General features: G+C 45.0%; 1 protein-coding gene across 3 annotated transcripts in view; it reads left to right on the top strand.

Moving 5' to 3' along the window:
- ahr1b (aryl hydrocarbon receptor 1b) overlaps positions 1 to 7,832 on the top strand; it is a 76,577-nt gene extending 68,745 nt beyond the window's left edge. For all 3 annotated transcript variants that reach the window (XM_021608872.3, XM_021608871.3, XM_090240484.1), the window contains 3 exons: positions 32 to 535; positions 767 to 2,006; positions 5,345 to 7,832. In XM_021608872.3, coding sequence (XP_021464547.3) covers positions 32 to 535; positions 767 to 2,006; positions 5,345 to 5,497 — 1,897 coding nt within the window. In that variant the 3' untranslated portion in view covers positions 5,498 to 7,832. The remainder of the gene's footprint in view (positions 1 to 31; positions 536 to 766; positions 2,007 to 5,344) is intronic.
- The last annotated feature ends 16,615 nt before the right edge of the window (positions 7,833 to 24,447 follow it).

Genomic DNA, 24,447 nt, shown 5'->3' with positions numbered 1-24,447 from the left:
TGATTGGTTCTCTCCATCCTCTCGTTCCCAGGGAGGAGGAGGGAGGAGAGCACCTGAGGAAGCGTTCCATGCACCTCCCCTTCACCTTCGCCACGGGCGAGGCCCTTCTCTACCAGAGTAGCTACCCCATCCACGGCCTCACCGACTCACTCCAGGCTAAAGGCAAGACCAAATCCAAGAAGGGCAAGCTGGACAAGAACCCGTCGAAGGATAACGGTGGACTGGACCCCAGCTCCCTGCTCGGGGCATTGATGCGGCAGGATGAGTCCGTGTACGTGTGCCAACCAGCCGTCGAGCCCAAGATGTCCTTCCACAGTAGTCTGTTTAGTGAGGGAGGTGAGGGGAAAGGGCAGAGCAGTGGATACTATAGCGGTGGCCTTCTGGGTGGGGGTGTGGGAGAGAGCTGGAGCTCTGTGCACAACGGGGTTACCACCATCTCCACTGGCCTCAATGGAGAGCCTCCGTCCTGCTTCGACCCGCTGCTCGCCACCCTGGACTCACTGTCTCTGGAGGGGGACGAGACATGCTCTAACAGGTGAATGTATATTTTTGCATATAATATTTTATAAGTATTTTCCAATTTAATTGAGTGTAAAGTACCATTGGACTGCCCAATGTACAGCCAGTCTTGCCCAAGCTTTCCATTCTTTAACCCTTCTGATAATGACTTTTTAATTCAGATGGGTTTTTTTCTATTTGCATTGTTGTACTCCCATGGCTCTATGTATTTAGAATTTGTCAAATAAAGTAAATGTCTTCCTATCAGCGAGCTGTTCTCTGCTCTGGAGAACCTGGGTCTGAACGCAGAGGATCTGGAGCTACTGCTGCTGGATGAGAGGATGATCAGAGTGGAGATGGATCCGGACTACATCCCCTCGCTCAACGACCTGCTCACCAACAACGAGATCCTCGCCTACATCCACGACTCGCTGGAGAACAAGACCGAGGAGGGCCAGGGTGGGGACAGTCACGTGTCCATACCACCACCTTCAACCACAACAGGCCCTATCCTTAATTCTGCCCTTATCCTTAACCCTCATACCCAAGCTGCCCCCACTATGCATATCTCTACCTTCCACCCCCAAGCTACTGACCCTCCTGCCCCTCAACCCATGTTACCCCCTCACAGACTACCAAAACAGCCACCCATAGTGCAGCTCTCCCAGCAGATGCAGCAGCACCTCAACTTAGTAAAACCCGTTCTGGAAAAATACCCCTGGCCCCCGACAGAAACGGACGTCCCCACGCCAAGCCAGCCAGACACCCTGCAGCACACAAACTCACTAACCTTGGTCCATAATGGTCACTGGCTTCCCCAGCAGCAGCATATGCTTGCGGGGATGAATGACCACTGCCAAAGTCTTCACCCCCTGGTTAACAGTAAGACATCCCAGCTGGGGCTTCACGGGGCCGGGCAGCTCAAACAGCACCAGCACCAGAACAACATCCATCTTCAGAGCCAGTGGCAGCAGCACAACCAGCACTTACAGGTCCAGCTTCAATCTCCGTGTCATTTCAAACAGCAGAAGGCTAGTAGCAGCAGCAGTGCCACTCTCAACGGGGTGCACCCTGATCCCGATTGGCAGAGTTCCAGCTACGACGACCAGTTGGGACTGACCGCTAATGGAGCTAATGGAGCCTGCACCGTCTCCTACCCCAACGGGCACGCGGACACCCTCACACACACTACAGAAGGAGAGGTCTCTCACACGGATTACTGTATGGGTGATTTGACTACCGTGGGCATGGTCATGAACGGGGTTACGGTAGGGGGCATAAGTCACTACCAGGGACAAGGAGGGGTGACCGCTAACCCCTCAGACCATCTGGTGCATCACAAACAACATTCTCCACAGGTCCCATCCACCTACTTCCCTCAGTACTCCACCACACAGAACTCCTTAGATTACATCCTGGGGCTGTCACAGCCTCAACACACCATGCCTACTCTGGACGCCTACGGCATTTTGAATAGCCCCGCTTCCCAGGATGCCACTCTCTGTAAGGTAAGAGTCAAAGAATAACGCAAGATGCTCGTCGATAGATCATCGACCTAATGTCTTTTTCTTGTGTAATATTTGGGGAATTTCTGTGACTGTATGTTTATTTGTCTTGTTGTTTGTGGGACTGTCTTGTTAATAGTCATTGACAACCCAGCATTTTAGAAGCTCCGTGTCTATGTCATGAAAGCGATGGTTCTCTGTGAAGGCACTAATATGGCATGGGAAGCCCCAGCCTCGGGCTTGTTTCCGCTGCTGCTTTATAGTTCAACGTAAGATAGTTTGATGTGAACAGACATGCAATGTAAACAGATGTGTGGAGAGCAAGGGTCACGGCAGTGGAGAGTCTACTAATGGACAGGAGAAGTAGGTCTCACACGGAGTAGCTTTGATCCTTGAGGATTGCACTGCAATGAAGTCAACTGTTGAAATGATTCCGTCAACTTAAGCGTCGACTACAGTAGGAATAACAACAGAAATCTCAATTAAAATTCCTCAAACACACAAGTATTTTACACCATTTTAAAGATAAACTTGTTAATCCCACCACAGTGTCCGATTTTCAAAATGGCGTTACAGCGAAAGCATACCGAACAATTGTTAGGTCACCGCCTAGTCACAGAAACACACATTTTTCCAGCCAAAAAGAGGAGTCACAAAAAGCAGATTTAGAGATCAAATTAATCACTAACCTTTGATGATCTTCATCAGATGACACTCACAGGACTTCGTGTTACACAATACATGTATGTTTTGTTTGATAAAGTTCATATTTATATCCAAAAATCTCAGTTTACATTGGTGCGTTATGTTTAGTAGTTCCAAAACATCCGGGCATTTTGCCACATCAATTTACAGAAATACTCATAATAAACATTGATAAAAGATACAACTGTTATGCATGGAATTATAGATACACTTCTCCTTAATGCAACCGCAGTGTCAGATTTTAAAAAACCTTTACTGAAAAAGCACACCATGCAATAATCTGAGTACAGCGCTTAGACAACAAAACAACGCCAAACAGATACCCGCCATGTTGTGGATCAACAGAAGTCAGAAATAGCATTATAATATTCACTTACCTTTGATCTTCATCAGAATGCACTCCCAGGAATCCAAATTCATGAGGCTTGAGCACTAGGTCCAGACGAAAAGTCAAAAAGTTCTGTTACAGTCCATAGAAACATGTCAAGCGATGTATAGAATCAATCTTTATGATGTTTTTAAAACAAATCTTCAATAATGTTCCAACTGGAGAATTCCTTTGTCTTTAGAATTGCAATGGAATGCAGGTTGCTCTCACGTGAGCGAGCGTGATCAGCTCATGCCACTCTGGCAGACCTCTGGTTGAATCAGCTCTCATTCGCCCCCACTTCACAGTAGAAGCCTCAAACAAGATTCTAAAGACTGTTGACATCTAGTGGAAGCCTTAGGAAGTGCAATATGACCCCATAGACACTGTATATTCGATAAGCAATGACCAAGCTACTCAATACTGCCCCCAGCCATAAGAAGTTTAAATAGTGTCACTCGCGGTGTGCGTGCACGGATGTGAGTGTCACAAGTTTGTACCAGTTACTAACATGTTGATCTGAAGTGAAGACGTTCAGTTTAATTGCACAACACGCCTCTCTGTACATTTGGCGACGAGGATGAGATTTGGACCAACGCGTGCCTTTTGTAACTGTGTACAGTAGTCCTGTCATATAGGGACACAAGGGGCCCAGTCAGTCAAAACAAGGCCTCAGGGGCCAAGACAAATTGGACTATAGAGCTCTGCTCATTAGTACAGCACACAGTCCATTCTGCATGCTGGACACCATCTTCCTCTCCTTGTTTGTTATTGTGCCAAATTAATGTTTCAAGATCCATGAAGGGTAACGAACGATAGAGTTGTTTGGTCTCTTTGGAGGGAGAGAGACGACGGTGAGGAACGGTAATGAATAGAACAAGGTTGAGTCCCACAATGAGAGCTATAGCTCCCAGGCAGCGAACGCTAACCGGACCGGCATCCATTCATGCCCCCGCCCCACTCCGCCTTTCCTGTGTTTTCTTTCGGGGTCAGCGACCATGCCCCAGAGGAACATAGAGCCAAGCTGGTCAGTCAAGCATGAGCTGTCCTGACCTACAATTTGCCCATCATCGTTACCTAATACATACAGGGGCAGAAGAATGTGTGGAAATGTTGTGTACGCGCATGGGTGAGTGCCTACACGCGTGGTGTCACATCCCACCACAGGGGGTGCTGTTTCCCGGGGGGGGGTTGATGTGATTTGGGACGGAGTAGCATGAGAGAATGAGAGATTAGTTGAGTTTGGCCTACTTTAACCTGACTGGGTTTGTCCTGCTGCAGGTGCTCAGTATCCTGCTGGTCTGCCCCTATAGGGGGCCTATATAAGGTGGCCCTATTAGGATTTCTACATGGATGATGCCTAGCTAATCCAGTTAGGGCCCACTAAACAGGATTACAATTAGGCCGATGGTAGGAGCTGTCACAACAGACACTCTGTCCCCCCACACACACAGGATTCCCTCATACAGGGAAGCCACAAAGTACACACTCACACCTTTGGAGTATAGAGAGTGGAACTCAGTGTGTGTACCAGTGTCAGTACTCTGTTGGTTTGGCGGATATGCTACTTTTTGTAGTTAGCTAGTATATGAGCGACTACTACATGCTACAGTTAGCTGCTCTATCTTGTTGTACAGGACCTGTCTGTGGGGGAGGTTTAGTCAGTAGCCTGGTCCTATTGTAATCCTACCCTGGTGCAGTACATGGTTTAGTCCCTTCTCAATGTCATGTAATGTGTTCTCTGTCCTGATGACTGCAGGCCCCCAGTCTACCGCCGTGTGTGTGTGTGTGTGTGACTCCGCTCCACTCCACTCCGCTCTCTGGCTGACCTGACCTGCAGTAGCCCTTTCCTGTAGTCAAATGACCTAGTGTCCTCATGGGTAGAATGTTGTTAATAAACATTATTTCTAAAAACCCACAAATCTTTTTATGTCAAACATTTTTGTTATTTTTACAGTCTTCTGTGATGTGTGTGTGTGTGTAATATTGGGATGCAAACTCAATGTAATACATTTCAACTCTATATCTGACATGGTACAGTTGTCGTCTTTGTTTAAGCCCAGAACCATGTGTTTGAGGTGTATACTTTTGTTTCAATGTAGGTGTGTTTAAGACTACGAAGACCCTGATTTAGCCCACTGCAGTAAAATATTAACTGATTAGTGTCAATGACCACTCCACAGAACAGGGTGTAGTGATTATAGTCTTTTTTGGGGGGGGGGGTTGTGTCCTATACAGCTCCAATTATATTTTCTTGTTCTGTGTTTAGATGGAGAACGGCTGCATCCTCAACGACACCAACGTGGCTTACACAGGGAGCTGTCTACTGCCCAATGTGAACAGCCAGACAACCAGCGACAGTCTTCAGCCCGACGCCCTACATACCCTGCCAGACCCACAGACTACTGGCTTCTACCTCTGAGGGGGGGGGGGGCGGAGGGGATGTCAGGGAAAAGAGAGACCATTGGACCATTTTATCAGGACAAGGGGGGGCGTAAAAAAAATAAAGAGAAGAGGAGAAACAAAATAAGAATTAAACTGAACTATGGTTGTTACGACTTTCTATGTAATGTTCTCTCCATTTCATTTGTGTTCGACGGACTCCGTACTCAGTGAAAGCTCAGGATAGTGTCTCTCTGCACTCTGACAGTAGTTTCCCCACTGGCACACAGCTCTAGGGGGAGGGGGGGGATGCATCTTCTCATGTTACACATTTTTTTATGAAGGGTATGGTTGGTTGAGAGAGCAGTGATTTCTTCACCACTGTGAATATCAGTGTATTTCTTTATGGGTGTACAAAATACGGTTTCTGACAAGGATTATTAAGACTGTGAGTGCTACAGTACTGCGCTTCAATACAGTGTAACTTGTTAAAGGAGGGAATGTGGGTATGGAAAGGATGGAGAAGGATTGTGATGGAGATGAATATTCATTATGAAGAATGATGACACTGATTGATTGAAGGAGCTGGGCGTCTGGAATTATTGTGAGGTAGGTTACAAGTGTTCTGTTCTGTGTGTTGTGTTTTGTGTCATCTGCCCACAGAGATGAAGAGGAATTGATTCAGGCCTATCATTTTGGTGTTGGTGATCTGTGTGTTGGTAAAAGAGTATTTAGGTTGTCCTCTTGCATGTTATTGAGATTGAATATGTGAAACGGATACCATATTATGGTCAAATGGCATCCAAATATGAAGAGGAAGAGCAGATCGGCGGAAGGGCTGACCGTTTTGGTGTTTATTTTCATGCTGCATTTTAGCCTGGAAGAAGTTTACATTACCAGTATAATGATGTGTATTTATTTAAATGGCACTCAAATCAACCGAAGCATTTTCTTGACCGGCTACAGTATGAAATCGCTCAGTAAATTAAGTTCCGGAATACAGCAGTACACAGCTTAAATTCAGGAAGTAAACAAACAAATTCCAGATCCATCATTCCTCATTGAAAAGCTTTGAGGAAAAAACTAAATTTGGATTTAAGTTGATTTCCTGAATTGAAATGAAATTGAGCTAAACACACTGTATTCGATGCAGAGGAATGGGAACGGCGGTTTCTGACGTGACGAGAACGATCATTTCAATGGGCTTCCTCTCTTACAGGGCCCAAAGTGATTCCATCATGGTCATCGATCACAGTGGTTCTCAAACCTCTCCTTGGGGACCCCCGGGAGATTCACAATTCTGTTGTACCCCTGAACTAGCTCACTTGATTCACTTAGACAAGGGCTCGATGATTAGCTGACAAGTTCAATCAGCTGGGCTAGCTTTAGAATAGATCAAAAGTGTGGAAACAGGTGCGGGTCCCCAGGAGAGGTTTGAGAACCACTGATGAATCGCACTGAAAACATTCCATGAGGATTGACTTGATCATCCTCATGAGCATTGATACAAAAAACCAAATGAGAGGACAAGTCTTTTAAAGAGATTCTATATTGAAAAGGTGCAATGTTGAATGTGTTGTGTATATTGTAAAAGAGTTGTAAAAAAATATCCTATTACAGTATTTCGTTGTAAAAAGTTCTGGAAAATCATTTTTAATTAATATTGGTAGTGTTTGAAAATTGCGTCCTAATTGGCACTCTATTCCCTACATAGTGCTATACTTTTAACCTGGGCCCTGGTCAAAAGTAGTGCACTATATAGGGAATGGGGTGCCATTTGGGATGTACCTTATTACATAAACGTCACAATCAAACGCATTTACGGACTTGCCTCTCTCTTTATATTTGTTTGTCTTTTTTTGTATAGACGTTTCTTATATGAAATAGATTTATTTCAATCAACCAGGAGATATATGTCAAAATAAAAAAGCAAGGTGACAATCAATAACAACAAAAAAACTGCTTAATAAAAAAAACTGTTGTGTAAATAGTTCAAGGCTATTTTTTATTTTTTTTGCAAGCACTACTTTTTAAAAGCACTGCTTGTAGAAAATCATGTTGGACTCTATTATATGACCACAGTACCTACAGTTCTGTGTTTTATTTCAAAGTCATGTTTGGAGAACTTTTTGTGACTTAAATGAATATGGTGCCATAGTGGTGACATACTGCAGACTCACATCCCAGATTTGTGTTTTATGTTTATGATACAATTTTGTCATTGTTCTTTTTTTATCACGTTGAATTTATTTTGATATTCTAACACACTCAAAGTTATTGTAGATGTAAAAAAAAAAAAAAAAAAAAAAAAAAAATTGGTTCAAATGTTAAAATATATTATTTGATCCTGGAAATAAAGGATTTGTGCAATCACAGTTCATTTTAATCACGGTATGTTTGTGCTCATATTATTTTGTCTCTTTGAAAAGTGTTCATTTAACAATGATTTCTGATTGGTTCTGTAATGTGAACTATGAACTTAAAGGTGTTGATTCTTTAACAGTGGGTATTAAAATCACAAGTGAAAATGGGCTTTGTATGTTCTAATACAGAGGTTGATCATTTCTTCACCCACAAGTCTCACAGCTCACTTTGTGTGCCTATACAGTAGGATCATTAAAGGCAATGGCTGCTGTGCTGTCTGGACAGTAGGTTATAGACAGGCAGACAGACTTGTAGGGGAGAATCCAAGGAACCAGAGTTCCAGTCTGGAAGCAGGCTTTCAAATTCCCAGAGGACAGCTTTGGTATTGCAGTTCAACTGAAGTACAGCCCAGAAAGACAATTCCCATAGACAGCCCCATAGAGAAGTCAAATTCAAAAATTCATAATAAAACACTTTTAGTCATCACCTTTGTGCACACAAAAAATCCATTGAATTATTCCAATATTAGTTGCTGAGGCCGATTTCTTTTTTTTTTTTTCTTCTTTTTTTTAAATCACTCAGCCAAAGATATTTACATTTTATATTCATGCTCTGATGTCATGAGCCCAGCTGTCAGAATTCCTGGAGCGCGTTCGCACGATACTGCTGTCTGGACAGTACTAGTGCACAGGCATAGTAGTCCCGGTAAAAAAAGATGTCAACAACCACGAAGCGGCGTATGCGAACGTGAGTAGATTACGTTGAAAACAACGGGCGTCCATCTTGGACGCTCTCTCCGGTACTTCTATACCTAAGTGGGACAGACGGACGTTTGAGGAGACAGGAGTGACGCACGCTGTGCACCACCCAACCAGGAAGTGAGACAGTCTCTCTGAGAGTGCTTCTATCTCCATCCTCATTGATCTTTTCTCTCCACCCATCCCCCCCTTAATCCCCAGGACAATCTCTCCCTTTTTGCACAATGGCAATGTGTGAACACTCACCCAGGAGCAAGCAAACAAACACATATTGATATCACAGTCACCTCCGCTGGAGACTAGAATAACTACACCCACCAACAGAGGGGACACACAGTGACAGGCATCCATTTTCTTTCTGCCTGTCTGACTGACTTCCCGTCCATGAAACGAGCACGCCATTTTCTCCATCACTTCCTATCTCCTTTCTGTCTCTCTCCTATAGGTCTCCTGTATGTGTATCATGGGTTGTGTTCATAAGCAACGAAATAGGAGAAAATATTTTGAAACTTGAGTGAGGTAGAGCTGAATTTCTGTTTGCGAACCTTTTTGGTACGCTTTACCCTACTGAACACGTTGGACCATAATAGACAAGGTGTTGGTTGGTGGAGACAGAAGAGAGACCCTCTGTGGCGTAGCTAGACAGTCCAGAGTCCAGACAGAAACAGCCCCCTGCCTCGTCACTCTAATGCCTGCCAAGTTACAAACAGTCTCTCTCTAATGAAGTGTGACAGCCTGACAAATTTTATTGAATAGAAACGCAAAGGGTTATTTTTGAATGTTCACAAAAAAATCTGAGTTGAACCGTCTTGGGAGCATTAATTCAGGAAGATGTATTTGTAAATCTTTCACCGGGGGACTTTTACATACAGTAGTATCTTGGAAGTAGTTCCTACTTTACAAAGCTTCTCCATTACATACGCCTTTAGAAATTTATGTAATAATAACATGGCTTTATTCCAGTCCCCGGCAGCACATATCCTGTACATGTTTGTCTACTTTAGAACGATGGGGAGAGTGTTGAGAGACCAAAGAGAGACGCAATGCTCAATGACAGATGTGCAGGTTCACCCAAGCCAACCAATCCCTCCGGTCTGCCTCTGCCTCCCTCACTAGCTCTTTAATGACCCACATGAAATCATGTATGAGAGTTTTTCTTCTCCTTTGGCTTCCTCAGTTAGCCACGCATGCTTGTAACATGATCAACAGGAGGAAGCAGCTCTAGCCCTGAGGTCTTCCCCAGTGTTTTCCAGCATGTCCCACTCCATTCCAGGGGGGAATGTTTTTATGGTACGGATGGAGCTCAAATGTATAGAAGGCAGTTGCTGGGGAATAGGAGGAGAATGGAGTGTGTGTGTTCATGTCCTGGTCATTGAGATGGTCCCCCTCTCTACACCACACCCAGCCCCTGTGTGAACGGTGAACACAGAGACGGTCCAAATGGTACCCTATTCCCTACCAAGTGCACTACTTTTGACCAGAGCCCCATGGTCCCTGGTCAAAAGTAGTGCACTACATAGGAAGCCATTTGGACACTGCCGTAGTGCACGACACTATATGCGTTATAGATTCACCGTCAACCCTGGAAGTGAACCAATGAGCACCCTCCCATTCGGTCAAGACAACTTACTCCTCAATTAGGAAGCGTTCTGGTTTTGTGTCACCACAGCACCCTACACATGGGCTGATTTCCTAGTGCATAGAAAGGATATTAAATATTCAATGGTTGCTCCATACCATTCAGGGCAGGCCATTTCCCGAATGGCAAATATAGGTTCTGTGCCTAAGCTTTGCGAGCAGCAATCTTGAGAAAGAGAGTGGTGACCTGGTTTTTGAGTGACCTGGTGACAGCAATACTTACATTTCACATAACATTTTAGTAATTTAGCAGATGCTCTTATCCAGAGCGACTTACAGGATAAATTAGGGTTAAGTGCCTTGCTCAAGGGCACATCAACAGATGGCCCAACGTTCTTAACCCCTCGGCTACCTGCCTCCCTACTTGAATATAATGCAATACAATTGGCCAATACTTGACGACAGAAAATCAAGGATAACTGCAGGGTAGGACTGAGAGGTCCTTAGATCTACTGCAGTTTTTTTCTCTCCAAAAGCATCAGAAAGATGGTGCGTTTGCTTTAGTAAGGGTTGAGGTTGATCTTGCTTTTAAGTACCCCGGTTTGTCTGTGAATGAACATGCCATTCAACTTTATCATTGAGTCTTGCGTTGTGTCCTGGAGTGTCCTCTCTCCGTTGTCCACTCCGGGGACTCTTGAGTTCTTTATCGATCGGTTTCTGTGCCGTTTCTTCCTCTCTTCTCTTTTTACTTGTCTTCTCTGCACTTGACACACTGTGTTGCCCAGGAAGAGTGTTGCTGCTGGAGACAGATCTCTCCATCGACCCCTCCCTACATCCCTCCCTCCCCACTAGTCCCCCGTCGTTCAGCCCCCCCCCCCCCCCCCCCCCCCCAACACACACACCCCCACCGTTTCCCCACCACCACCCCGTGGGCTGTCAATGCACATTACTTCCAGCTTGTTGCACACACTCCCCTTCCTCTCTCCTCCTCGTAGCAACATTGATTTTTGCTGGGGTTATATATATATATTTTAAGATCATTTTTATTATTTTTAACTCTACTAAAAAAAATCGTAGAGTTGAAACAGTGATATATATTTGACTGTGACTCAATTCTGTAGCGGGGAGGTGTGGTGGGGGCAGAGTTGAAGGGGATTTCTCTCTCTCTCTCTCTCTCTCTCTCTCTCTCTCTCTGTACTTTTTAACTGTAGCGTAAAGCACCAATAACCTGAAGCCGCAACAGTAGCTACATATGCCGACACAGTGCTTAGAAACAACATTACTTCAACAGCAGACACAAGCCAGCGTTCCATGTTATGTTGTCTCTAATGGAATGTGCTTGCACTCACACAAAGAACAGAATAACAGAAGACTTGTGCGCCGAGACACTTGACCTCTCTTTGCTTCAGAAGGTCGTACAGAATGTTGTTTGCTCTTAACATCAACTATGAAGATATCAAATCCCTTTAGCTCAACAAGCCCAAGCATAAAACAGGCATGGGTCTGCCACACCTCCACATGTGGAAGAGGGAGCTGTCATGAAGGTTTAAAGAAGAGGCACGGCCAGTGTGGGAAGAGAGGGAGGAAAGCTCCTATGGTCTTCCCCTCCCGGGCATGATGCACCCCTCCCTCGGAGTATACAGACCTTAACCTAGATCCTGAGATCCCCCCTGAGAGGTGTGGAGCTCAGTGGAGCTAGCCTGCCATCTAGACTGCTGCTAATGCAGTAGATAGACACCCTGCATTCACGGTAAATGCTGTGTGTCGGAAATGACCTTCATATTCGGATTGGGCAATCGGTAATGCTTCAGCGATACAGATTGAACAGAGCCTTAAAATGTATATTCGTAATAATCCACGTGTTTTTCATTTTGCAATTGCGAATGAAATTGAATGAAAGAAAAACGGACCAATTTAGTTATGGAGAAATGACTTTAAAATTGACCTTTTGTCTCCAGTGGAAAAGGTACAGTAACATTTTCATCAAATAGTCTGGAAAATTCAGAAACACATTCTTGGTGACTGAAGAGTTCTAGACAGGCAAGAACTAGGACGGTCCAGAGCCATATATTTATTTGTTCTAAATATATGCTTCTTGGATGGTCCATTTCCTGGCTGTGTGGGAGAGAAGGTCAGGACTTATCTGGTGGCCAACTGAAAGCTTGCACTTAGTATCTAGTGAGCCCACAGGGGGTAGGGTGGGGGGGGGTTGGTTGCTAAGGGAGTATGAATTGGTCATCAGTCTGCTAGCATCCACCAAGCCAGTTGGACGCCCATTCTCCTGACCTTGTACTAGCTCCCCTGTGTGTAGACTTCAGCAGCACTCAATACTCTGCTATACTGTAGGGACGGCATTTAAATGTCATATGTAGGGAGGCCAAGTAGTGGCTCAACAGAACATACTAAACATAAATGGAAATGTACATTAAGACAGATCACACAGCTTTAATGATGTGTAGAATAGAACTGAAATGAACTCGTGCATATTGTGCCAAATGTTACTTGCACAGGGGGTTGGTGACACCTTAATTGGGGAGGATGGGCTCGTGGTAATGGCTGGAGCGGAATGGGTGGAATGATATCAAATACATGAGACACATGGTTTCCATGGTTTCCATGTGTTTGAATCCATTCCATTTGCGCCGTTCCAGACATTATTATGAGCCGTCATCCCCTCAGCCGCCTCCACTTGTTACTTGGGCTGTGTGATGTCCCTTTTGCTGTACAACCAATCAACATATACAGTGAGCTACAAAAGTACTGGGTCAGTGACACAAATATCATACTCCCAAGACATGCTAACCTCTCACCATTAAAATAACAGGGGAGGTTAGCATTTTATATCATACTCCCAAGACATGCTAACCTCTCACCATTAAAATAACAGGGGAGGTTAGCATTTTATATCATACTCCCAAGACATGCTAACCTCTCACCATTAAAATAACAGGGGAGGTTAGCATTTTATATCATACTCCCAAGACATGCTAACCTCTCACCATTAAAATAACAGGGGAGGTTAGCATTTTATATCATACTCCCAAGACATGCTAACCTCTCACCATTAAAATAACAGGGGAGGTTAGCATTTTATATCATACTCCCAAGACATGCTAACCTCTCACCATTAAAATAACAGGGGAGGTTAGCATTTTATATCATACTCCCAAGACATGCTAACCTCTCACCATTAAAATAACAGGGGAGGTTAGCATTTTATATCATACTCCCAAGACATGCTAACCTCTCACCATTAAAATAACAGGGGAGGTTAGCATTTTATATCATACTCCCAAGACATGCTAACCTCTCACCATTAAAATAACAGGGGAGGTTAGCATTTTATATCATACTCCCAAGACATGCTAACCTCTCACCATTAAAATAACAGGGGAGGTTAGCATTTTATATCATACTCCCAAGACATGCTAACCTCTCACCATTAAAATGACAGGGGAGGTTAGTATTTTTGGGGGGGTGTATGATATTTGTTTGCCTGTAACTTTCTCACTCATCATTATTCACAATTCATTCAGGTAATCATGGTAGCATCCACATTAATGTAGAAGTGTTTGGAAACATTCTATTCAAAAAAGTGACTCCAAAATTGCACAATACATTATTTACTGTTCACAAACGTGCAGAGTCACAAACTTGTAGTCATTGCGGGCTATGAATATGGGACCAAATACTTAACTTTTTTGCTACACTGATACACAAGTGAATTTGTCCCAATACTTTTGGTCCTCTAAAATTGTGTGACTGTGTACAAAAAGTGCTGTAATACCATGAAATTAAAGCTGACAGTCTGCACTTTAACCTCCTAGCCATTGTATCATTTCATCCAACGTGCGGGAGTACAGAGCCAAAACAACAACAAAAATGTGTCACTGTCCCAATTATTTTGGAACTCACTGTATTAGCAAAAGAGACCGTCATAAAGGATTCTTTGTCCCCTTTCTTTATGTTAGAAATAATGGGGTTTTTTAAAAGCCTTTCGTGAACTAACGCTCACACTTGACTCTTTTCCCTCTTACTAGAGCTGACTTTGCTAATAACTACTTTTTTGAGGGATTTTTTTTAAACTTACTACTACGACTGTGATATGTAGTTGTCCCACCTAGTTGTAGTTGTCTTAAGATGAATGGACTAACTGTAAGTCACTCTGGATAAGTGCGTCAACTAAATGACTAAAATGTAAATGTCACTCTTCATCCTCCTCATCCGATGGGAACTGCCTAATACGATGTGATGCCTCAGGATAAAGAGCGACATCACTCAACAATTTCACTTCCTGTGGCATCTTAATAAATTCATACAAGACATTATCATCATCGGGAAGCAGGAAGTCATCCAACCAGCCCAGGGGCTCTGCAGTATCTGGATGTGTCATCAGCTAATACAATGTTATTCCTCCCAGCAGGGGGGGGGCGGCCCGACCCAGCCCAGCCCAGCCACCTTCCACTCAATGAGTTAGCACATCCAGGGGGCTGCGCCGATAATAACCCTGGCTCGCTCTCCAGCCAGCCAGCAGACAGCCTAGTGCTTTAAATAGACACAGATCAAATCAAATTGGCAGTTTTTTTCTCTACAAAGGTCAGTGAGTACTTTCTCTGTTAGACCTGGAAGCCCACTGTACTGTAGGTAGGTAACCAACAGGGTATAGAGAGAGAACGTCTTGGTAGAAAAGGTGTAGACTCTAGAGATCTCCTGCTGCTGGGGTTAACTCTTAGCACCTCACCTCTGTGGCCCAGGTATAGTGACAGTCTGTCAGAGGTTTTCTCTGTCACAGCTCTGTTCCCTGTAGTTTAGCGAGAGACCAGCAGCAGCACTCTTGTGGGCGGTTGCTTGAGCGAGAAGGATGGTTCCCAGTGGACAAAACAGGGACCTCACAGATCAACCTGACCCAGCATCATGGAAACCTTGCTAGAGTAGATGCTGTTTTGGATGTCCCTGGCTTGACACACAATAGTTGCATCCCAAATGACACCCTATTCCCTTTATAGTACTCTACTTTTGACCAGGGCCCCAAGGGGTCTTTTGGGACACAGACCATTGGACCTGACCTCATACTCTCACATAAAGCAATACAAAATAGCATTGATAAAAGTTACCTATGGGAGCCGACAGGAAATCTAACCTAAGCTTATGCTCAATTGCCCACTGTCACACATACTGTGCATGTTATGAACAGTATACTGTTTATCCATTGGACAATAGGAGGCATTCCTTCTGCCTTTGTGTAATGCCTCAGTGAGCATATTTTGCAGCACGGTTTAACTTATAACCTTCTCTGGCAGTGTGTTATGGGTGACTCAAAGCAGCGGGCAACCATTAGCTTGTCTTTTGTGTCAATATGCCACAACAGGTTTTGGTCAGCTGCTCAGTTGGTGAGCCCCAGTGGATGTGGGGGGAGGCAGTTGGGTACAGGAGGAAACATGAAATATTCATTATGTGGAACTAACCAGGGTTGGGGGTCAATTCCAATAGAATGCAGTCAATTCAAGAAGTAAACTCAAATCCCAATTTTAAAAAAGGAAAAAGGAGCATCTATTTTCAATTACTTCTCATTATCTGAAAATGGGAAGGTATTTATGTACATGTTTGAATTAAAATTTAAATTTGAATTGACTGATTATTCGAGTTGACCCCAACGCTGATGCGGAATTAATTGGAACCACGAAATCGGTGCAACAGTTGCAATTCCCCTACTGGTGCAAGAATGTCTCAGCCCCAGGAGAACAGCACACGGTGTACTTCCACTCATGATGAAATCATTTGTTAATTTAGCTAATTGAAATCTCTTTTCTTTTTTCATTTCTCCAAATTCAATTTGGTGAGCTCATTTGTACAGACAGGATATCTTGACACAGCCATCAGCCTCTCTACACATGTTGTATTTCCCTCTTGCATCGCTTCATGGACTATGATCAAATGTCAAAAGACCCCAACCACACAAGCCATAGACTGCCGCACGGCAAGAGGTACCAGTGCATTAAGTCTGACACCAGCAGGCTCCTGAACAGCTTCTATTCCCAAGCTATACAACTGATAAATAGTTAACAAAATAGCCACACGGACCGAGTTTACCTTGTATCATTATTGACCTCATATTTCAGTATTTGCACTGACTCTATGCACACTCACAGGGCCCTACACACACACTCCTACACACACACTGTCACTCCAACACAAACACAGGGTCACTCCAACACACACACACTGTCACTCCAACACAAACACAGGGTCACTCCAACACACACACACTGTCACTCCAACACAAACACAGGGTCACTCCAACACACACACACTGTCACTCCAACACAAACACAGGGTCACTCCAGCACACACACACTGTCACTCCAACACAAACACTCCAACACACACACACTGTCACTCCAACACACACACACTGTCACTCCAACACAAACACAGGGTCACTCCAACACACACACACTGTCACTCCAACACAAACACTCCAACACACACACTGTCACTCCAACACACACACACTGTAACTCCAACACACACACACTGTCACTCCAACACAAACACAGGGTCACCAACACAAACACAGGGTCACTCCAACACAAACACAAACACTCACGCCAACATTTGCTCATTCATGCAAAATATGCACATACATTTATACTGACTCTACACACCCACACACCCACTCCCATACAAGCTGCTGCTACTCTGTTTATCTGATATCCTGTTGACCAGTCACCTTACCCCTAACCATATCTACCTCTATCTTTCCACTATCCCTGCATGTATTGGAACTGACTTGTTCACTTGTTAAGTATTTCTTGGATATATTGTGTATTTCATATTTCTTAACCTTATTTCTCGGGTGTTTTTTTCTGTCAATGCATTGTTATTGATTATTGCATTGTGGGTTTTGAGTTTTGCAATAAAGGAATTTCACTGTACTTGTGCATGTGACATTAAAACTTGAAATTTGAAACTTGTAAATATTATTTTCTATGAGACCATTTGCTGTCAAAGAGCAAGATCCCAACCCTGCTCTGTTGTTTTGCCTCATAATGGATCTGACCCAGACATGTTTCTCGGTAATGCATTCTGATTGGTAGACCGCCAAAACGAAACATAAACAAAGGGAGAAAAGAGGAAGAGAATACGACCCCACTCATAATATTTTGATTGGGCTTCTCGATGTTAACAATTCACCAAGCTGAGAATCACTCTAGTTTTGTCCTGGGGCTGAAGACAGTGCACAGGAGAAGCACTGTGGCCTCTGGTATATGTGTGTGTGTGTGTGTGTGTGTGTGTGTGTGTGTGTGTGTGTGTGTGTGTGTGTGTGTGTGTGTGTGTGTGTGTGTGTGTGCGTGCGTGCGTGCGTGCGTGTGTGCGTGTGTGTGCGTGTGTGTGTGTGTGCGTGCGTGCGTGTACCATCTGCTACATGCTTAGAGATTTGTCTTCGAGGTCAAATTCACTCAGTGGAAGATAAACTACACAATATGGGGTATGGTTTTCTTGTAAGAAGGTCAATTCAGAAAATCTGAAAACGCTTACCTGTACCTACGTTTTGTCCTGTACAACTGCGGTCTTCCCATGGGATGTTGAAATTCGTACTACGTAATCTGAGATTCAGTTGGCACATGAACATTCATGCTTAGTTGAGCAACACAAATGAGGAAAAAGTTGGCGGTTGTTTCCAAATAAAAGTTTTTATTCAAAGTATGAATTTCAGCACCCTGTAGAAAGGACCGCGGTTGTACAGGACAAACATAGGTACAGGTCACAGGAGGCTGGTGGCACCTTAATTGGGGAGGATATGCTCATGGTAATGACTGGAGTGGGATAAGTGGAATGGTATCAAATAAATGCTTCTACACCTGCATTGCTTGCTGTTTGGGGTTTTAGGCTGGGTTTCTGTACAGCACTTTGAGATATCAGCTGATGTACGAAGGGCTATATAAATACATTTGATTTGATTTGAAATAAATCAAAACACATGGTTTTTATGTGTTTGATGCGATCTTTCCATTTAATCCGTTCTGGTCATTATTATGAGCCTTCCTCCCCTCAGCAGCCTCCACTGGTACAGGTAAGCGTTTTCAGAATTGACATTTTTTTACAAGTATCGACTGATGGTGACTCAATGTTGTTGCTAGCAAATCCCACAACCAGTTAACAACACTCAACTCTGCCTCGGTATAAGAGAACGGAGTTGAGCGTTCCTCAATTACAGTATATGTCTATACTGTACATTCAGTGCTAGTGACTGTAATTACTCATTCAAACCAGGCTGTGCATACAGATAGCAACACTGTCTATGCCTTGCACTTGTTACCAAAGACACCTGCAACAGACAGAAGACAGAGCTGTAAGAGGAAAGGAGGAGGAGGAGGAGGAGCAGGAGGAGAGCAGAGAGAGACCATCTCCTATTGCCTTGATGAGATAGGAAGTGACAGCAGAGTGCTTCATAGACTGGCACTGGGAGCCAATTGTAGGTTTGAAAAATATCCACTGCCTACAGATGTAGGATCTTAAAGGAAAACTCCACCCAAAAACGCTATTTTGGTATTTGTTTCATTAGTTCGTTGTTGACATACTGTAGTCCCAAAATGTTTGGCTTATCGGCAATCCGGATTTCGAGATATGTAATCACATGATCTAAAACGCGTCATCATTTTTTTGTGAGGAACAATCAAGTCTTAAATTTGCAAGTGGAAATTACAAACTTCAAAAGCCCTTTTCAACTTCCAATACACTACAAGTTAGACATTTTCTACATTGAATAAAAGTTCTCCTGCAACAGGGTTATCAAATTAAGATCCTACATCTGTACCTGGCTGTCCAGTCTTCCTCCCATATACTACACACACACACAAACACACTTGTGTGTGCACGCACGCGCACACACGCACACACACACACACACACACACACACACACACACGCACACACACACACACACTTAACACATGCACACATAATTTACAGAGAATTCCAGAAAATTGTTACAGGCACTATACAAACACACACACAAACATACATACACACACACACACATGCACACACACCCTTCTCCCTTCTCTCCCCTGGAGGTGTTTTCTTTATCGACCGTGGTTCTGTCTGGAGATGTTCTCTGTCTCACCTCAGTTCACTCAGCTGTGTAATGTGTACCGTCACTTTAATAGTCTGCCTGGCAGCCTGCTTCCTCTGTAACCCCAGCTCCAGCCGCATGACAATGACCTAACTTACCTAGCTACCAACCAACAGGATGGTTTGGTTGGTTCTGTGCTCTACGCTGACCACCAAGCTCACAGCCCTGGGACTGAACTCCTCCATATGACACTGGGTCCTGGACTTCTTGACGGGCTGTGAATTAGGCCACATTACCTCCTCGACACTGATTCTCAACACGGGGGCCCCACAAGTGTGCGTCCTCAGTCCTCTCCTGTACTCCCTGTATACCCGCGACTGCGTGGCCTCACATAGTTCCCACTCCATCATCAAGTTCGCTGATTGCACGTCAGTAGTAAGTCTGATTACCATCAACGACGGGATGGCCTACAGGGAGGGGGTAGGCACTCTGATGGCGTGGTGCCAGGTAAACAACCTCTCCCTCAATGTCAGCAAAACAAAGGAGCTAATCGTGGACTTCAGGAGGAACCAGGCTGGGCATGTCCCCATCCTTATCAACGGGGCCGCCGTAGAGACGGTCAAAAACTTGAAGTTCCTCTGCGTACACATCTCAGAGGAGCTGAAATGGTCAGAGCACACCTACACCGTGGTGAAGAAGGCACGACAGCGACTCTTCAACCTCAGGATGCTGAAGAAATGTGTCATGTCCCCGAGAGCCCTCATAGTGTTCTACTGTACCAGGCATTATAGCCTGGTACAGCAACTACACCTCTGTCGCAACACACGGCGCTTGGGTGCACACAGCCTGCCCTCCAGGACACCTACAACACCAGGTATTGCAGGAAGGCCAGGAAGATCATCAGGGACCCCAGCCACCCGAGCCATGGCCTGTTCTCCTCATGGCTGAACATGGCCTGTTCTCCTCATTTCCATCACTCATTACAGGATCATCATTTACGACTGGCCAATAGCTTCTACCCCCCCAGACCATCAAGCTGCTGAATAGCAACCACTAGTCAGCTACCTGCTCCACCTACTTCCCTGCTGCTCCCCCTATGAACCCCCCCCCCCCCCCCCCCCCTCCTATACTGACATTTTTACCCTACCCCCGCCCCAATGGACATTTATCATGCAGAATATCCACTATCCACCACTAGTCAGCTACCTGCTCTCCCTGTCCCCCCTCCCTCACTTGCTCCCCTCCCTCATCTGCTCCCCTACACCCCCCCCCTCAAGAATTTCACTCTACCCTGCAATTACATCTGCAATCCTGTACATGTGACTATTACATTTTCTAATCTAATAAAGTATACAAAAATGAAGTAAGAGAAAAAAATGGAAGACTGGACATGAAGCAGGTTTTAGCCTTGATGACACAGTCAGTCCCCTCTCTCCACCTCTCGCCCCCTCTCTCCCTTCTCTCCCTCTCTCTCCCTGTCTTCCCATCTCTCCCCTCTCCTCCTTCCCTCCCCTTAACATCTCTCTCCCCTCTGTCTCGCTTCCCTCTCTGTCCCCTCTACCTTCTCCCCTACTCCTCTCTCCCTCTCTGTCCCCTCTACCTTCTCCCCTACTCCTCTCTCCCTCTCTGTCCCCTCTACCTTCACCCCTACTCCTCTCTCCCTCTCTGTCCCCTCTACCTTCTCCCCTACTCCTCTCTCCCTCTCTGTCCCCTCTACCTTCTCCCCTACTCCACTCTCCCTCTTCGTCTTCTCTCTGCCTCTAAACTCAACAGGAATTCATTCCTCCCCTCTCAGCCCAGATGGACCACTGAGTCAGTCTCTCCAATCAGCCTCTGACGCACGGATGCAGCCTGTTTCTCAGCAGAACGACACATCCAAATATTTACATATGAATTACCCCATCACCACAGTGACCTTTCTCCAAAAATTCCCTCCTGGTAGTTTTCCCTCCTCAGTTCCTTCTCTTCCATCTCGGCCCATTTCTGTGTGTCATCCTGCTCTGAATTGTCAGGTTCACTAACCATCTGGGTTAGCCAAGGGAAAGGGAATCTCTCTTGGTTTTATCAAAGGCTTTCTGAGAGGGAGCAAATGTTCCTTGGTCCTCTGTTGTTTCGATATGGTTGTTATTCTGATTTAATCTGTTTATTATTTATTTTGTGTAATTCCCTCCAAAGACAGCATAGATAAAAACCTAAGGATTAAGTCGTATGTAAGATGTGCGTGTGTGCGTGTGTGCGCGCGTGTGTGTGTGTGTGTGTGTGTGTGTGTGTGTGTGTGTGTGTGTGTGTGTGTGTGCGTCCACAAGGTGAAATGCTATTTCTACGGGGTTTAGGTTTAAGGTTAGTGTTAGGGTTAGAGTTAGGAGCTAGGGTTAGGTTTAGGGTTAGGGGTTAGGGTTATGGTTAATAGGATTTTGAATGGGACGGAATTGTGTGCCCCTACAAGGTTAGTTATACAAGACTGTGTGTGTGTGTGTGTGTGTGTGTGTGTGTGTGTGTGTGTGTGTGTGTGTCTGTGTGTGTGTGTGTGTGTGCGTGCGTACGTATGTGTGTGTGTGTGCGTGAGTGCGTACGTACGTGTGTGTGCGTGCGTGTGTGCGTGCGTGCGTGCCTTGCACAATCAAGGCAAGTGCTAGGAATTCCTTCCAAAACCCTGTGAAAGAGTCACATTGTGTGACCATAATCCACCTAATACCATAGTCCCATATTAAATGATGTTTGTACAAACAATTTACTCCTGGGTTTACCTAACTCCACATTAGTTCCACAGGTTTGAGGAAATCCTCTCCAAAAAAGCATTACTCGGTAGCTGACTGCATGAACCAATGGGATCTGTTGCATATCTTTGACACCACACCACACAAGAGGTCTCCCCACAATCGCATACCATGTAGAGATAATATACGCCATCTGGCAGACCCTTTCCCCCATAGCAACCTACTGTCATGCATGCGCACATTTTTTTTGTATTGGGTGGCCACAGCGGGAATCGAACCCACAACTTTGGTGTTGCAAGCACCATGCTCTACCGACTGAGTCACACAGGGAAAGAAAAATGTGGTCCACATTATTCAACGTGTCTCTATGTAACACATTGTAATATCCACATAACAGAATAAGGAGGAATCAAAACAAATTCCTGTGGGTCTTTTTGACCCACATTCAACAATATGTGCATGTGTGTGTGTGTGTGTGTGTGTGTGTGTGTGTGTGTGTGTGTGTGTGTGTGTGTGTGTGCGTGCGTGTGTGTGTGTGTGTGTGTGTGTGTAGCTCTCTCTGTATGTGTTATGCGTTATACAAGCGTGACTGAGCATGTGTTTGTGGGTCGGTTGGGCCTGCGTGTTTGGTGTGTGTCATTCAAACAGCGGATATCATTTGTTGGGCCACAACAACACATACGCTGCGCAGCTGAAGCAGGTCTCCAGTCATGCGTGGCTTGCTGCCTACCTTAGTGTCTCTTTACCGCTTGGCTGGCTAACCGCCCGGTGCCACAGGGCGTTATTTACCAATTTAGTTATATAGCCTATAGCCCATAGCACCATTTCCTCTAACAGAAGGCTGTACTGTATTTGAGGCATGTGTTTTCTACTAACACCTCATAGGAATGAGTCATGGCAGTCCCAGTCCCAGTCCCAGTCCCAGTCCCAGTCCCAGTCCCAGTGCCACATCTGTGAATCCCTGGCCCACTCCCCTTGTTGTGGTTGGATGTTGACATGAGTCCCATACAATCTGCACTGGCTATGTTAATTCCCTCCTTCTTCCTTCCACACACACACGCGTGTGCACATGCACGCACGCATGCACGCACACACACACACACACACACACACACACACACACACACACACACACACACACACACACACACCCTCTTCCTCGCTGTCTGTCTGTGTGAGGTGCTACATTTGACGTTGGTTAGTGTGAACGTTCAGTCTGGCCATCCTGCTGCTCCCAATCTGTTCCTACAGCTAACAATAAGAACACTGCAGAAAGTTACGTTACGCTGCTGCAAATGTTACCAAGTTTGTTGGACAGCCTGGACAGCTTAGACAGCTTGGTTTGGAGTGCAAAGTGGCTGTTTTCACAGCTCTTTCTCACACATTCCCATAAACTCTGATCACCCCACACATGTTCTATTAAACTGCTCAAATTGGCCATAAGCTTCTGTCTGTTGAGTCAAAGTGCACAGGATCATTGGTAGGTTCACTTACTTGTTTAAAAAAAATCATTTTTGTTTGTTCCTCTGTGTTCCTCCTTCCAGTCACAAAGCTCTGTATGGACCCCCTGTTCCTCATTCTTATCAAACATTATAAGGCAAACGTGTAATGAGTCCCTCTCTCTCTCTCTCTCGCTCTTATTTTCTCTTTCTTTCTCTCCATCCTTCTCTCTCTCTCTCTCTCTCTCTCTCTCTCTCTCTCTCTCGTGCTCTATTTCTCTTTCTTTCTATCTCTCTCTCCCTTTCTCTTGTTCTCTCTCTCACTCTCTCTCTCTCTCTCTCGTGCTCTCTTTCTCTTTCTTTCTTTCTCTCTCTCCCTTTCTCTTGTTCTCTCTCTCTCTCTCTCTCTCTCTCTCTCTCTCTCTCTCTCTCTCTAGTCTCATTTGCAGGCTAATGCATGCTGGTGGAAACTGGTCTGATGGATCTGTGAGTGTCACACCCTGATCTGTTTCACCTGTCTTTGTGCTTGTCTCCACCCCCCTCCAGGTATCACCCATCTTCCCCATTATCCCCAGTGTACTTATACCTATTTTCTCTGTTTGTCTGTTGCCTTTTCGTTTTGTTTCGTCAAGCCTGCCCGCGTTTTTCCCGGGCTCTAGTCTTTCTCTAGTTCCTGTTTTCTATCTTTGTTTGACCATGTGTTTGACCATTCTGCCTGCCCTGACCCTGAGCCTGCCTGCCATTCTGTACCTTGTCACACCACACTAGATTACTGACCTCTGCTTGCCCTGACCCTTAGCCTGCCTGCCGTTCTGTACCTTTCAGACTCTGCTCTGGACCACTGACCTCTGAACTGTCGTTTTCCTGCCCCCCCTGTTTCTGCAATAAACTTTTGTTACTTCGAAACTGTCTGTATCTGGGTCTTCTCCTGAGCCTTGACATGTGAGGATCATTGGCAGGACTAGAGGTCCTCAGACAGTCGTTCTAATGTATTTCAATGTGCTGATCAAATGTGACCCAAACATTGCTTGAGTCCGAAATGGCACCCTATTGCACTA

Source organism: Oncorhynchus mykiss, chromosome 7 (genome assembly GCF_057628025.1).
Source record: "Oncorhynchus mykiss isolate SJ-2025 chromosome 7, ASM5762802v1, whole genome shotgun sequence".
Lineage (NCBI taxonomy): Eukaryota > Metazoa > Chordata > Actinopteri > Salmoniformes > Salmonidae > Oncorhynchus > Oncorhynchus mykiss.
This window is presented reverse-complemented; position numbering and strand designations above follow the sequence as displayed.